Below are 13,893 nucleotides of genomic sequence, written 5' to 3' on the forward strand. Positions count from 1 at the left end.
TTTTTATCAAATTATTATGAGTGATTTTTCTGAATAAGTCTCATTTTTATTTTTTTTTCTTAAAATATATCTTCTATTTTTATTTTTTTTCAAGTAATATCAAAAATATCTCTCACCAATTTCAATGGTACTTTTTCCACTAATCTGGAAGACACTTTTATATGAATTCATGTGCTTCAGCCCGAGAACAGAACTCCTCCTCCCATGTCTGGAGTCAAACTAGCACCTGAGTTGAATTCGCAATGCAACTGATGTTTACTGCACTACAAAGAGTCCATGAAGCCCTGATAAATGCATTACACTGACCAGTTTTGTTTGGGAACTCCACAAGCACAGCTTCGATCTTCAGTTTTCTTGGAGAAGAGTAGTTCAGCATCTGATTAATTCCAGAACTTCTCTTTGGCCCATGCAATGGCTTCATCGATGCTTTCTTGCATGTCGTGGCCACCGACTTCTATGCTGAAGGAACACTCTGCGGCTTCCTCCTCCATCATCACATCCTCTGCTTCTGCTTCTGCTTCGGGCAGTAACGGGTGGTCAAAGATAACAGAGGACATTCCCGATGCCGGTGACTCTGTCGCGGAGCTGTCACACCGCAGAGGCTTCTCATGGCGCCCGCGGAAGCTGGCTTCAAGGTTGGAGGTCTCACGGTACGAGAAGCATGATTGCTGCGCGAACAAGTTGCAGAAGGAACGTGAAGGGCGCTGCATGGTGATCGAGCTCCTGTTGCTGTGATCTTCTCGGGAGTTTGCTGACAGCGGAGACGAAGATTTATGGCATCTTGGTGCTGCGATCGGTCTGCTTATGGAGAAGTCTCAAAAGAATCAGAGAGAATGTCCCGGTATAACCTTATGCTAACTGTAGATCTACACGAATACGCACCGGAGCTTGTAAGCGAGAGAAGAAGAAAGAACGACGTCCGCGGGTGTGGAATCGCCGCGGATCGAAGGGCTCACGTGCTCCGAGCTCAAGATCGACGGCGACTCGCTGGACTTCGATCTCGACCCTCTCGCCGACCGGAGGTCGCAGTGCGATCCGAATATGTCGTCGTAGAACCCCGTCTCCGTCCTCACGCACGTCCTCCTTGTCCCCGCCGATGGCTGTAACACCTCGTCGGAGAGTGGCGAGGGTCGGGTTCTGCGGTAGGCGGAGAGGTCTCCGGCGAAGCGGCGGAGAAGGACGCTCTTTGGCGGCCCGCCGAAGACGTCGCGGAAGTCGTCGGGGTCAAGGGAGTTCTTCCGGTTCCGCCTCGCCTCCTTGCCTGCCAGCGATCCGGCGGACGTCCGCCACGATTCGCGCTTCATCATGGCGTCACGATCAGACGGCTCGGAACCGTTTTGGAGGAATGAACGCCCGCCGTTGGTGCTTTATAGTGACGCGAGACGACGACGCAAAAAGCGGATACTTAATAGTTAATAAATTCTTTATATATATATATATAATTTATTTTCTCCTTTTTACCACTTATTCATTATAAAAAATCAAATTTATTTTATTTAAAATTAATAAATAATTTACTTGTTGCCATCAGCCTGTTTAATTCACAAGTATTCTAAGGATTATATGTATATATATATATATATATATATATATATATGTATATAGCTTGAATTGCAGGGAATTTGCTGTGTGAATCCAATAAATGCTAATCGATCTCCTACTTTTGCTGATCAATCATATAATGTTGGAAAGATTATAATTGCAGTAGTATACATTTACTTGCAGAAAGCAAAAGGCAAAAGAGTATCACAACTGAGGAAAAGTGGAAAGGAAAGGAAGAGCATGTGGAAGAGAGGATAACTGCCCACATCCATGCAGACATAGTATGATGAAGCCACCTTTCCATCAACAAACACACCTACGTGTAAGATCGCTAACCAGCCAATTCGGACTAAAAAAGATGAAAAATTTCATGTAATATATATATCAGTGTGTAACAATGGCTTTAAGATGACCGGAAAAGGGTGAATCAGATGATGTGTGGGAGTAAACTCGGGGAAACATATGCTTTCTAATGAAGAGGCATGGCCTTCTTTGATCTAGACAGCAGGAAGGAGGCACTTGTGTTGTCTCCTAGCTCAGAGCACAACAGTGCAATGATACAAGGAACAGCAAAGCTTGGAACGACCATGTCAGAGATTTCTTCTTCTTTAACTTCAAATGCCACTGCTGCTCCTTTATTATCCATGCAGTGTTTGTTCCTGCGAGACAAAGCAGTGATTTCCTTCAGCTCCTCTACCCAAAGTGTTCCCTAAAGCCATACGATCTAATGAAGCAACTCAACAGCACATGAAAGAAAGTGCTGAGATGGAGAGACTGATCTTTGGTGCAGAATACACACAAGTTCTTGTCATTAGATACAGTCGAGGGACAAAATCATCAAAGTTACTCCTGAATATGCAAATGCTGAGTTGACCTCAAATAGTTGAGACATTATGACTTATTGTTACTGTTGTTGCTTTTGTTACAGCACAACAACACACTAACATCACCAAGGAAACTTAAACCATTGTCTCAAGATTGGATGACAAAGAAAGCTTTCTTGGTTCTTTACTCCAAAATCATGATAACTGTAAGGCTGAATGAACACTGCCCCACCTGGTCTCACATCCTTTGTGTTGCACAAGGAGTGTGCAAAGCATTGATGTTTTACGACTGTTATTAGGACTGCCTAAAAAGCAGCAGGCTCTTCTTTTCCTCCTCAATAAAGAACTTTACAGTAGGAATCTTTAGGAGCACAGTGCAACACAACGATAACAGTTCCCAGAGAAGGAGAGAAAACATGAAGTAGGGAAAAGAAAGTAATGCAAGAGCTAAAACTCAATCTATGTGATTCAAACAAGTTTTGGACGACAGTCAGAGAATCATTATCATAGAGAAATGAACGCGTTAATCTATGGAGTTGTCATTTTGCCACTAAGATAGGATTTGGTTTTGGATTACAGCTTAGATCGTACTATAATAGAAGTAGGTTTTGGGTTGGACTTTGAATCGAATAATATAAATCTCTATGATAAAAATGTCAATAGGTAATTGTTTGTGACTCAAAATATTAAAATTTAATTTGTTATTGGCGATCCTCTTACTATTGATAATCCTTAAAAAAATAATAAAATATATTTTTTACTATTTATAGTCTCTTACTTTTCAATCATATTCTTATTTTCACAACCTTTTATTTCATCCGTCGGAATCCTAACTACGTCGACCCTCTTCGTTATTCCGTTATTCGACATCGCTACCAATGAAGAAGGAAAAGATAATAAAAGAAGCATTAGGAGGAGGAAAAAAAGAACAAAAAGTGAAGATGATGAAACATTTACTTTGTTTATAGAGAGATATCTTGGGAATAAAAATCTCCTTTTTTTTTTTTTTTTGGATGTATGATTGATTAGGTGTCACATTAGATCACCCCTAAAATTTCCCACGTGTAATTCCAGCCACCATTTAGCTCTTTCATTAGAAATTAGAAATTAGAAATTAGTGCATATCCTGATCAGATGTCATCCTGCACTGCTCTCATTGGTGACTATGTGTTTGCTCTTGATGGGAACTTGGAAGCTCAGGAAAGAGAGGTTAACGAAGCATGCAAGTAATCAATTGAAGCAATGACGAAGTGTAAGTTGATCGATTGTATTATCGCAGGCCAAGCATTGAGCATTGCAGCCAACAAAAGATGATGTCTGAGCATCACAAACATGGCATTCTGAGCCAGATAATACTTGTCCGAGACAAGGATAAACAAACTCCTTGCGGCTCTTGTTCATCTGCCTCCATTTACTTCGATGCAGAGTTCAACCTAGCCAGTTAGGGATCCTGCATGAATTAGAAACATCAACAAAGTAATCAGACAACATCACCAGTGGAAACAAACACTATGGTTCTTAAAGAACACGAAGAGGGCCTACTTGCAACAGTCAAAACTCTGAGTTGATGGGGAAGGGCAGCGGCGTGCCTCACCGTCTCGTGAGGCCGCTGACGGCGTCGTCGTTGAGGTCGGGGAAGTGCGCCGCGGCCTGCTTGACGCAGGTGCTGGCGAACTGGCGGTCGGCGGTGGTGGTGCCCAACGTCCTGAGCCTGTTAACTCCGGCTCGGCAGGCCGGCGTCGGCGCCGGCTGTTGGCCTGGTGAGGTATGCGATTCATGGAGTCAAGCACATGTCGACTTCAGTGCACGTCAGTGCGTGCCTAGGTGAAACCATTAGGTGGGCGACAGCGAGGGTTAGGAGGAAGCCTGCAAGTGCTGCCTTCATTGTTGTTCTGGCTCACAGGACTCCGCAGAGTGCGGGTGGAGTCGAGAGGCTCCATGGAAGGCATTTACAGAGAGTCTGTAAGACTGATGAGACCTGGGTTTTCCAAACTGCTTCATGACAGTGAGCACAGCGTGACATCAAGTCAGTTTTCCAAAAGGATAAGGTGATGAGAGCTGGGCATGGTTTCATTTGTTGTTTCTTCCCATGAGATCTTAGGGAGGTTGCCATTTTCTCCATTTCGATTTGGATATATGATTCAAAAGAAGATCTTGTATCTAATTCTGCAACTAGGCATGCCAACTTTGAGTGAAACCTGTAGCAGAAATCAAAACCAGGAGCAAACTCATAAGACCCCATCAGGTCCCCTACAAACACTATCCTCAATCCCTTACAACCTGGTGTTTTTGGCCAGCTAGCTAATGGCTTCACTTGCAGAAATGCTGAGGCTGAGGACATCCTCCTAAAGCAGTGTGGCATGCTGATCCTGTAACCCATCTAATTATATGCTACGGTAATTATGATTGTTATTGTAGAGTTACAGGGTATCAGGTTCAACAATCATTTGAAGCTTGATGTCGAGGATGAAGTAGTTTAGAACGGCGATGAAACGTAGGTCGGACAACAAGGCGAAGGCCCACCTGTCTCCGACGACCCGGACTTCGACCTTCCTCACTTAGCATTGCGGACCCATCGTCGGTGTGACCACAAAAGGCCACATGACGGTCCTGCAAAGTGTTGTTATACGTTAGTCGGATGAGGAAGCCAGTGCCTGGATTGATGATGATGGAAGGCTTTGGTAGCCAATCAAACACCTTGTGTGCAATTAGATTAGCAACGGCCAGCTCGGCGGAGGATCCCACCACCGCCCTTGTCTTGTCACCCACTTCGCGAACACCAGCCACGTGATCTTGTGGTCACGCCACCCACTGCCCTCCTCCCCATCTCCACCCACTCACGTGTACTGGGGCCCATCGACGGCCAGGATTCACCAATTAACGCATCCGAGAACGAGTACCGCGCGCAGGAAGGTGGGACCCTGATTTTTATCCCATCACTATGTGGGTAGACGAGGGAGTTCTATGGACGAGTACGAGGAGTGGATTTGTCTCAACAATCCTCTCGGACCACGACAAAAGAAACTACACGTGTCACGAGAAGAAAAGAGGGATACAGTGCGCCGTGGACCACACGAAGTAGCTATGGGGGGTCAACGACCGGTCAACCCCAGCAAAACAACCAAGGCGAGAGTTCAGTTCTGGTGGGACCCGTTGCCAGCTGAGACCACGTTCTCGGCTGTTCCCAAGCAGCGCGGGCCGCCCGATCGCGATCACGCGACTGCAGGTCCATCTCGCAAACGTGGGGGCTATTTTCGCTACCGACCCGAGGCCCAGTTGCTCGTAGGCTACTTTGGGTGCGCCTTTAGGTGACGTCACTGTGGGAAGAACCTACTCGATCGCGTACCCGTCTACTGTGGGCGTAGCTAGCGACAAGCAGCCGTGGGACCCGGGACAAAAGCACCCAATAATATCGTGACGCGGGGTGGTCAAGCGAGTGGGCCTGCGAAGGGCATCATTCGCGCGCCCACAGGGCGAAGCTGGCTGTCGGTAGCCCACGCTGAGCTGTCCACTATTGGACGTAAAGAGGCCGACACGTGTCCCCATCCAATTGATCTCTTTTCCGCTTCCGAGGCCACCAGATCCCGCGCTTTCTCAAGACTTCCCACCAGTATATAAAGAGGCACTCCGGTGACTGTCGGTGGCGGAGAGAAGACTAAAAAAGAGGAGGCGTAGGGGCGGCGGTGGGAGGAGGAGGGAGACGGCTGAGATCCGTCGAGATCGGGGGGCCACAGAGATGATGCGGATGCGGCGGTCAGGGTCCGACGACGGATCGAGCCGCGGGTCGGCGGAGGAGGCGGCGGCGGGGGCTAGGGAGGTGGGCGGAGAATGGGAGATGAGGCCCGGCGGGATGCTGGTCCAGAGGCGCGGGTGGGATCCAGGGGCGCCGCCGCCGGAGATGCGCCTCCGGATCTCGTACGGCGCTGCCAGGTTCGAGGTCTCGGTCTGCTCCCTTGCCACTTTCCGTAAGTCTCGCCGCCACTGCTACCTCCGCCGGATTCGACTTCCTCTCCTCTTCTCTGTTTCCCTATAAGTAAAGAAAATTTTGTTTCTGCTTTCTATAATATAATTACCAAATATTTTCGAGTATATTCTTAAAATCCAACTATAATTCGGTTCTTGTTGCATTAAAATGAGAAATTTACTGGAAATAAAAACTTCCACTTGTATTTTCCCTTTTCTTAAAATTATCGTTAATAGAGGAAAAAAGACGTGAAATAGGAAATTGTATGAACGAGTATTTTGGTGGTCAAAATTACTATGATTTGTATGATGGCAACCCCGTAAATTTAAAGAGGATTAGGTGGCACACAACATGGACAACGGGCCATAGGGCAGCTGCAGTCGATCGACATTAAGTAGATTCTTCCTATGGTCACCCGATCATCTTGACCGTCCGATTCATATCCTTTTTTCATCCAACGGCCAGTAGGCCCACCGAATCATTGAGTTAACATGGTTTTTAGGCTGGGAAAATTCCGGGTCTCGTCACCGGCGGTGGTGGGATTGCCTCACGTTAACGATGTGTCCACACTCCACAGGGGAGTTGAAGAAGATTCTGACGGCGGAGACGGGGCTGCAGCCGGCGGAGCAGAGGCTGTTCTACAAGGGGAAGGAGAGGGGGGACGGCGAGTTCCTCGACGTCTGCGGCGTAAAGAACCGATCGAAGGTGGTACTGACGGAGGATCCGACGAGCTTGGAGAGGCGATACGTGGAGATGCGGAAGAACGCGAGGATCCAAAGCGCTCAACGTGCCATCTCTGCCGAGTCCATGGAGGTGGACAAGTTGGCCGATCAGGTGAGGCGCCCTCACCACTTGCATTCTTCGACATTTACTCAAACAAATGTTCAGCATGCGTATGCTATGATGATTAACAAGCCAATTTATTGATCAATGGAAACACACCTTACTGTGGTTGAGGTAGTAATTGCACTAAAAATTGAGATGAAGTGCTGGATAGTTAGACAAGACAGCTTTTCTTTGCAGATAGAAAACGATAAAGGATAGCTTAGATTTGTTGTCTGGACAAAGATATTGATGAACATAACCTGGATGTCAAAATAAGTTTGTAACAGAGGTCTGATAAATGCAATCCACTCTTGTCTTTGGAGAGCAGGAAGTTTGGGACTGTGTCGACGACCATCAACCTGTTGCTCATGTGATGGATAGATGATTAGATATTTTGTTAATCAGGGATACATTCATGATTACTGCTGCATGACTTGTATGCTTATCTTGTGGATTAATATCTATTGGTTCCAGGTTACTACCATTGAGAAGTCCATTACTGAAAGGAATAAGGTGGCGGAAGTACAGATCACCACATTAATAGAGCTGCTCATGAGACAAGCAGTCAAACTAGATAGCATCCACACAGAGGGAGACGCTTCTTCCCAGAAAAATTTACAGGTTTGCTCTAGCATTTTTGCTTCCCAAAATTATCTTCTGTCTCGTTAAGCCATACATCTGCCATACGTCTTGGTTTTCATTAGTTCACAGAGCAATTTCCATTATGTGCTAATTTATTAGTGCTCAGATTAGTGATTCATAGAGCTTAATTTATTAGTGCTGCCTTTTCCCTGATGGGCTTTGGCAGTTTACCTTCATTACATAGTACCTATAGACTGATAACCTTTATCGACTGTCAAAAGACCACGAACTTCAAGGATAATCAACGAGGAAGAGGTTTGAAGTACACTTTGTGCCTGCATTGGTGCAAGAACTGAAACTAATTTACCTGCAACATCTCGATTGGGGAATATTTAAAGTAGAATGGATGGCAACATGGAAAGCAGAATTGCTTAACCAGGGCACTGAATTTCTACAGTGAAAGCAGTGATATCCATGACTAGATAAGATGTCTGTTTTTGTTTTTTTGTTTAAACATACAATCAGCAATCTAATTCAGACCTCAATAAAGGTCAAAGACCCTTCCAAAGTCCATAAGGTGAAGTTATCTTGCATGATGAAAGAGCCAACATTTCTGTGATAAGAAAGAAATAGCTGGTGATGGCTTTTTATCTTCACATGATCTAATATCTTTACCACTATTTCCTTCCCTTGTCTATAACAAAGCTGGATAACAGTCTAATACAGTCTATTTCCTTCCCTTATCTTCTTTTATTCTGCAGGCAAAGAGGGTGCAAAAATGTGTTGAGACTCTGGATCTCCTCAAGATCAGGAACGGTAGATTGAAGCCTGTAGTCGTCACTACAAAGTGGGAGACTTTCGATCCTCCAACTACGACAACACAATGGGAATATTTCGACTGAAACATCTTGTCCAGTTTTGCCTATTCTTCTTTCATTCTTTTATGTGCTTCTTAGCTAATAGATGATGGACAAGCTAAATGTACTTATTATGTCTTCGATCAGTTGATGATTAGCTCAATAAAAGTACTCCTGGAATTCCAGGTTGATCACTTCTACCCTCAAGAGTATTTACCTCATAGGAATCATGCAGTTGATCATAGTCAGCAGATTGACTAGCCTTTGTTCCTTTCTTTTTATTGCGTTAGTTTACACAATCAGAAACTAATCGATATTGAAATGAAGCATGCAAACTTGTTTAGATGTACAATTTTACAGTCAGAGACCATAATTCTGTTTTCTATATGTTGATCCATGACGTTTGGTTTCATATAAGAGAACATACATCAAGTTGATCGTTTGAATGGTTAAGAGGGCATGAGAGAGCTGTCTCCACCTCCTTGTCATAAGAATGACAACAGATGGGTATTCTTGAATTTCACTGCATCATCCATGGAGAACTAATACATGTAATCATATCCTGTAATCGAAGATTATTTCCATGACTAATCTATTGCCGTAGTTACAAAAGAGAAATTATATCATGATGTCAATACTTTATAAGTTGACTTGTATCATAAATAATACTTCTCAATAGAAAAGGATTGCAGACTGCTTGTTGAACTGAAGAAACCTGTACATGAGTCCAATCATTCAAATTGGACCAGCTTGGTGACTGCAGATAATGTAGACATCTACTCAAAGGTGGAATCAAGAACACTCTTGGACCACATACAGTTCAACTTGTGCTTGCCATGAAACCAGTCCATGCTGTTTGATGTTTTAGACTAAATTTCAACAAAGTTGAAGCATTGGCCTTTCAAGTCACTGAACAGCAAGTTTCTTTGTCAAGGTACAGGTCCAAACAATTCATGGTTACATGTCCTGGTGGTGCCTTCTACCTTTAGAAAGTAAAATCCAAATTCCAGGCCACAACCAATGCAAGGGTGTCTTTATGGATTGAGGAATCCCTTTTGGCCTAGTATGGATTTGGGAATGAAAGCTAAGATAAAATATCCTTGCAATTAAGTAACAAGGAAAGAGAAAGGACAGACAGAATGGGAACAAGATGGGCTCCATGAGCCCTTCTTTCACATCATTTTCATGTTACTCTCTCTATGTACATAATATTGGCAGAAGCTCCTCGGAGTCCAAAATATAGAGTACTGGTGTTAACTAATTGCATTCCTAATTCATATATTGAGTTCTCTGTCTCTTCTGAGCTTAAATTTGTGTTGCTCACAGTATTTGCAGGTCTGGGAATCTGCAAGAGAACTGATAGTTCAGTTGTTGAATAAGGATGAAGATAGCAGAGAGGCAAAGAGAATTACGCACAGAACAGCATGAAGATTTAAGGTTAACACTATTTCAGTATTTCATGATACCATCACATCATCAATATCAAAGAATGATACATTTCCTGTGAGTTAATATATCAACTTCCATATTTAGTTTTTTTTACATTCTAAAGTTCCTTGTCTTGTTTAATCAATCGATAGGTCCTTTGCTTCAGCTATGAAGGATCAGAACTGACCATGCTACCCAGAAACATAACATAACGAGGAGAAAAAAAGAAGTATTATATGACAATTTTTTCATGACAGTCTGCACAAATCAAAGAGAAAGAGAGAGAGAAGAGAGGAAGCACAAATAAACAAGCTCCTCTGTGGATCACATAAGACTCTTGTCTCCTTCAGTGTGATCAGGTAGAAAAAGAGGAAGCATTACCTGTTCCCTCATGGAAGAAAGGGAGTCAAACTTGGGATTGAGATTGCTTTGACGGCCTGAATTTTTCATACTCAAAGGTTGGGACAGACATTTATTCATTAACTATCATCACTGTCCTTATCAGCTTAGCTTTATTCATCTAATCATGATTTGCCATGCATGGTAATGCCTAATCATGGGCTCCGCATGTGCTAGGTGACTTGAGAGCAGTCACCAATTTGTCCGGCTTTCCATTAATCAAATCATTGTTATGCCAATCGATCACACATCAAAATTGTGCTCATCTCACCATAACATATTTATATGTTATCCAATGATAGAATGTGTCTCCCATTAGATTCTTAATTTGCATTGTCCTTTCTACAATGTGAAAGCTGATGGTCACAATATAGCAACAACTAAATAGTTCTGCACTTTGGCACATATGATTCTAGTCAATTTAGGTTCAGAAATTGGATAGAAAAGGTAAAGCCAAATCAACCATACATCAGCTCAAGTGGGGACAGGATTCTGATATAGTGGTCCAAATATCAGTTATGATCATAACACTACTACTTAAAGTTATTCCAATCTCCTCTCTTAGCATAAAATTAATGGTCCCCATCATCTGCTATTGTTTTCTTGTACATCTGATGGCCATCATCCTTTCTTCAAGATCATAGGAAAATTGTGAATGCAAACAGTGTGATTGTCATTGAATTAGTGCTACTGTCAGGCTGAAGTATATCAGCCAGAGTGAACTGGGGACTCTACTCTTGGTATTCTTCCAGTTTAACCAAACCTGTGATTCCTTCAGAGTGCTGAAGCAGCCAAAAAGGAACCATGGTAAGATACGAGCATCATTGGCCTTGTGACCAAGTGAGTGTTCATGGTCCTCTTTTGACACAAGTTCCTTTCCTCCAACTTTCCAAGAGGAATGGTCATATCATTTTCCCCTGAAAAAAGAAATGTTCATATCATGCTTTGCTTCCAGCACATGCCTGACCAGACTTACCACATCCAGTACTTATTGTGCAAGGACATGGTCGGGGCCACTCTCCAAAAGATGTTTTCATTCATTTTGGTAGGTGGGAAGTTTCATTCAAGTGGCCTATTTGATTGATTATCCATGCTTTTCTTCATTCCCTTGAATCAAATTTTACTGGTAGATCTTCAATCAACCAGCAGAGAATGTGAGAATTTATTTTGAGTTCATGCAAGGGAATGCATCCTCCCTGTTGGTTGATGTTGTCAATTTACAATTTCTTTCTCTTCTTTTGAAGGAAAAAATAAAAAATTCCTTGCTATGTTATTTTATAAGGTCACTGCTGAGTTGACTCTTCTTGGAAGCTCAAACACCAGCCAAGTATTTAAATGGTTCTGGATAAAACCAAACACCCTGATAAGATAAAAGCAGTCAAACAGAGAAGCCATAGATCTAACATCCTTCTCCACTGAAAAATTGTCTGCTATAATGTTAGCACAAATTGTTATTTAAGTTGTCCACTAAAAAAATCTCTTCTCTTTATAAGAGTAAATCAAGTAGTTAGCAAGTTGGAGCAAACATTGTAACCTTTTGTTTATCTAATATACTTTGACATCACATTTGGTGGATATTGGGTATTCAGATTTGAGTTTTCCATTTCTTTCATGCCAAACTTATTGCTCACTGAGTTTTCCATTCAGTAGCTGTCATGACAATTTGTCATCCATAAGTAGGCAGAAGACAATGCTACATTTCCTAGATCCAGATTTGACCATCTGATGTGATGGCTCAACTAGAAGGTGTGGAGATTCTCATTTCTCTTGTGTAAGATTTAATGTTCTATCCCTTTGGTTTACATAAATTGATGAACCAGTGGTACATAAACTATAGGTGGACTCATTCTTGTTGTGTGAACTGTGAAAGATATTGAGCTATGTGTGTCCACAATGCTTCCCACAAGTCTAAAATACTTCAAAAATGTCAAAAGGAAAGCAAGGAATAGGAAGACTTAAATAAGTCATATTTAACACTTCAAAAAATGATGGTCAAGTTCACTTCATTTCTAGTCCCCACCTAACCATAAATCCCTTGACATCCTCACTCATTTGCCATTAATTGGTTGCTATTTTCTGGAAGATACCCTTGACATTTACAGTCCCTAAGCTTGTATCCTTTCTACAAGAGCTTTCTTGTGTCATTTTGTCAATGCATTGGCCTCTCAACTCCACAAACTTGTGGTCCTATCAGTCACTTGCAAATTAAAGGCTGAACATGCATGTAGCAAAGCTGCTGCAGTTCCCATAAGAGTTGGTAAGTAGATGATTGAAGCTTGCATTGGCTTTCTTCCTTGAGAAGAAATGGTGTGAGAAGAAGAGATGATGTACTATTTTCAATGCTTTGTTTACCCTTTAAGTCTTCAACTCAAATATAGCTTATCACCAAATCAGAGAAAAAGTCTCTTTTTGATACCTGTGGACAGCTGTTGCTTAAGGATGTTGTTGGGATCATCTGGCAGCTGGTTTACAATATAATGAACCATTTTGCTCTGAAGCTGATAATTCTGCAAATGTTTGCTATAAAAGTGAATCCTTTTCTTTCTCTTTTCTCTTGGAATCAATAATCTAAAACTAAAGCTCTCTAAAAATCTGTCAAAGTTTCATCACAAAACCTACAAAAAAAAAAAGAACAAAAAAATGTTGAAAAAGGCTGTCAGAAGAACAAAAAAAAAAAAGCACCATGATGAATATTAATTTTCTCCATGGGTATCAGCAACATCTGAAGGTCTCCTGATGTTGGAAAGATGCGCAATTCATGCACCCCATGCCTATTCTCCTGAAACCAAGAACTTTTGGCAACTTTTTTGACTGAGAGCACAGGATTAGTAGCACATAAGGAAAAAAAAGGCTTCTCATGATAATGCCTACATTGGCAAACCTACAGAAGATTTGCTGATTAAAGTAATACCAGCTGCAATCTTTGACCAAGAAAGATGAAAGCTCTGTTTTTTTTCTTCTTTTTTTTGACCCAAATGATAGTGGCTGAGGATGAGATTCACTTTTAATATTTTAGTATATATATATATATATTTATTTATTTATTGAATGAACACAACAACATCATCAAACAAATGTCTTAGGTGTAAAGAAAAATGATTGAATGCTGTTTCAAGAGGATCTAATATATATCCACCAGACTACTGTTAGGAAATCAACCCCAACCCCAAAGACTACATCCTCTATGATCCAAATGCTTCTCTAGTCTTCCACTCCCTCATCTCTCAGGAAGAAGAGTACCTGCATACACCAGTCTAAATGGTCCCCTCAGGATAACATAGCAAGTGTCCCTTTTATGTCCATCTTCTCCTGCACTAAAATTAGCAAGAAGTGGCATTCCCTTTAATGGAGGAAAGGGTGCCTCTTCATCAGTCCCTCTCTTATGTGAGGGGACCAGAGCAGGCACATATTTGATTCCAGTGCGAATGGTAATTCCTTGTTGTGGATGGATGGACATGGCCACTGATTCCTA

At 42.4% G+C, this 13,893-nt stretch overlaps 2 protein-coding genes across 2 annotated transcripts; one reads left to right on the plus strand and one right to left on the minus strand.

Moving 5' to 3' along the window:
• Window positions 1-150: 150 nt before the first annotated feature.
• Window positions 151-1,321, minus strand: LOC135637893 (uncharacterized). The gene is made up of 2 exons (XM_065150764.1): window positions 883-1,321; window positions 151-798 (listed from the first exon to the last, which is right to left on the minus strand). Exons 1-2 carry the CDS (start codon window positions 1,305-1,307, stop codon window positions 381-383), a joined length of 843 nt encoding a protein of 280 aa, XP_065006836.1. The 5' UTR covers window positions 1,308-1,321; the 3' UTR covers window positions 151-380.
• Window positions 1,322-6,021: 4,700 nt separating this feature from the next.
• On the plus strand, window positions 6,022-8,788 carry LOC135629891 (BAG family molecular chaperone regulator 1-like). Its single transcript, XM_065137667.1, has 4 exons — window positions 6,022-6,331; window positions 6,908-7,164; window positions 7,630-7,776; window positions 8,499-8,788. The coding sequence occupies exons 1-4, from the start codon at window positions 6,103-6,105 to the stop codon at window positions 8,637-8,639; spliced, it is 774 nt and encodes a 257-aa protein (XP_064993739.1). The 5' UTR covers window positions 6,022-6,102; the 3' UTR covers window positions 8,640-8,788.
• The last annotated feature ends 5,105 nt before the right edge of the window (window positions 8,789-13,893 follow it).

Source organism: Musa acuminata, chromosome BXJ1-3 (genome assembly GCF_036884655.1).
Source record: "Musa acuminata AAA Group cultivar baxijiao chromosome BXJ1-3, Cavendish_Baxijiao_AAA, whole genome shotgun sequence".
Classification (NCBI taxonomy): domain Eukaryota; kingdom Viridiplantae; phylum Streptophyta; class Magnoliopsida; order Zingiberales; family Musaceae; genus Musa; species Musa acuminata.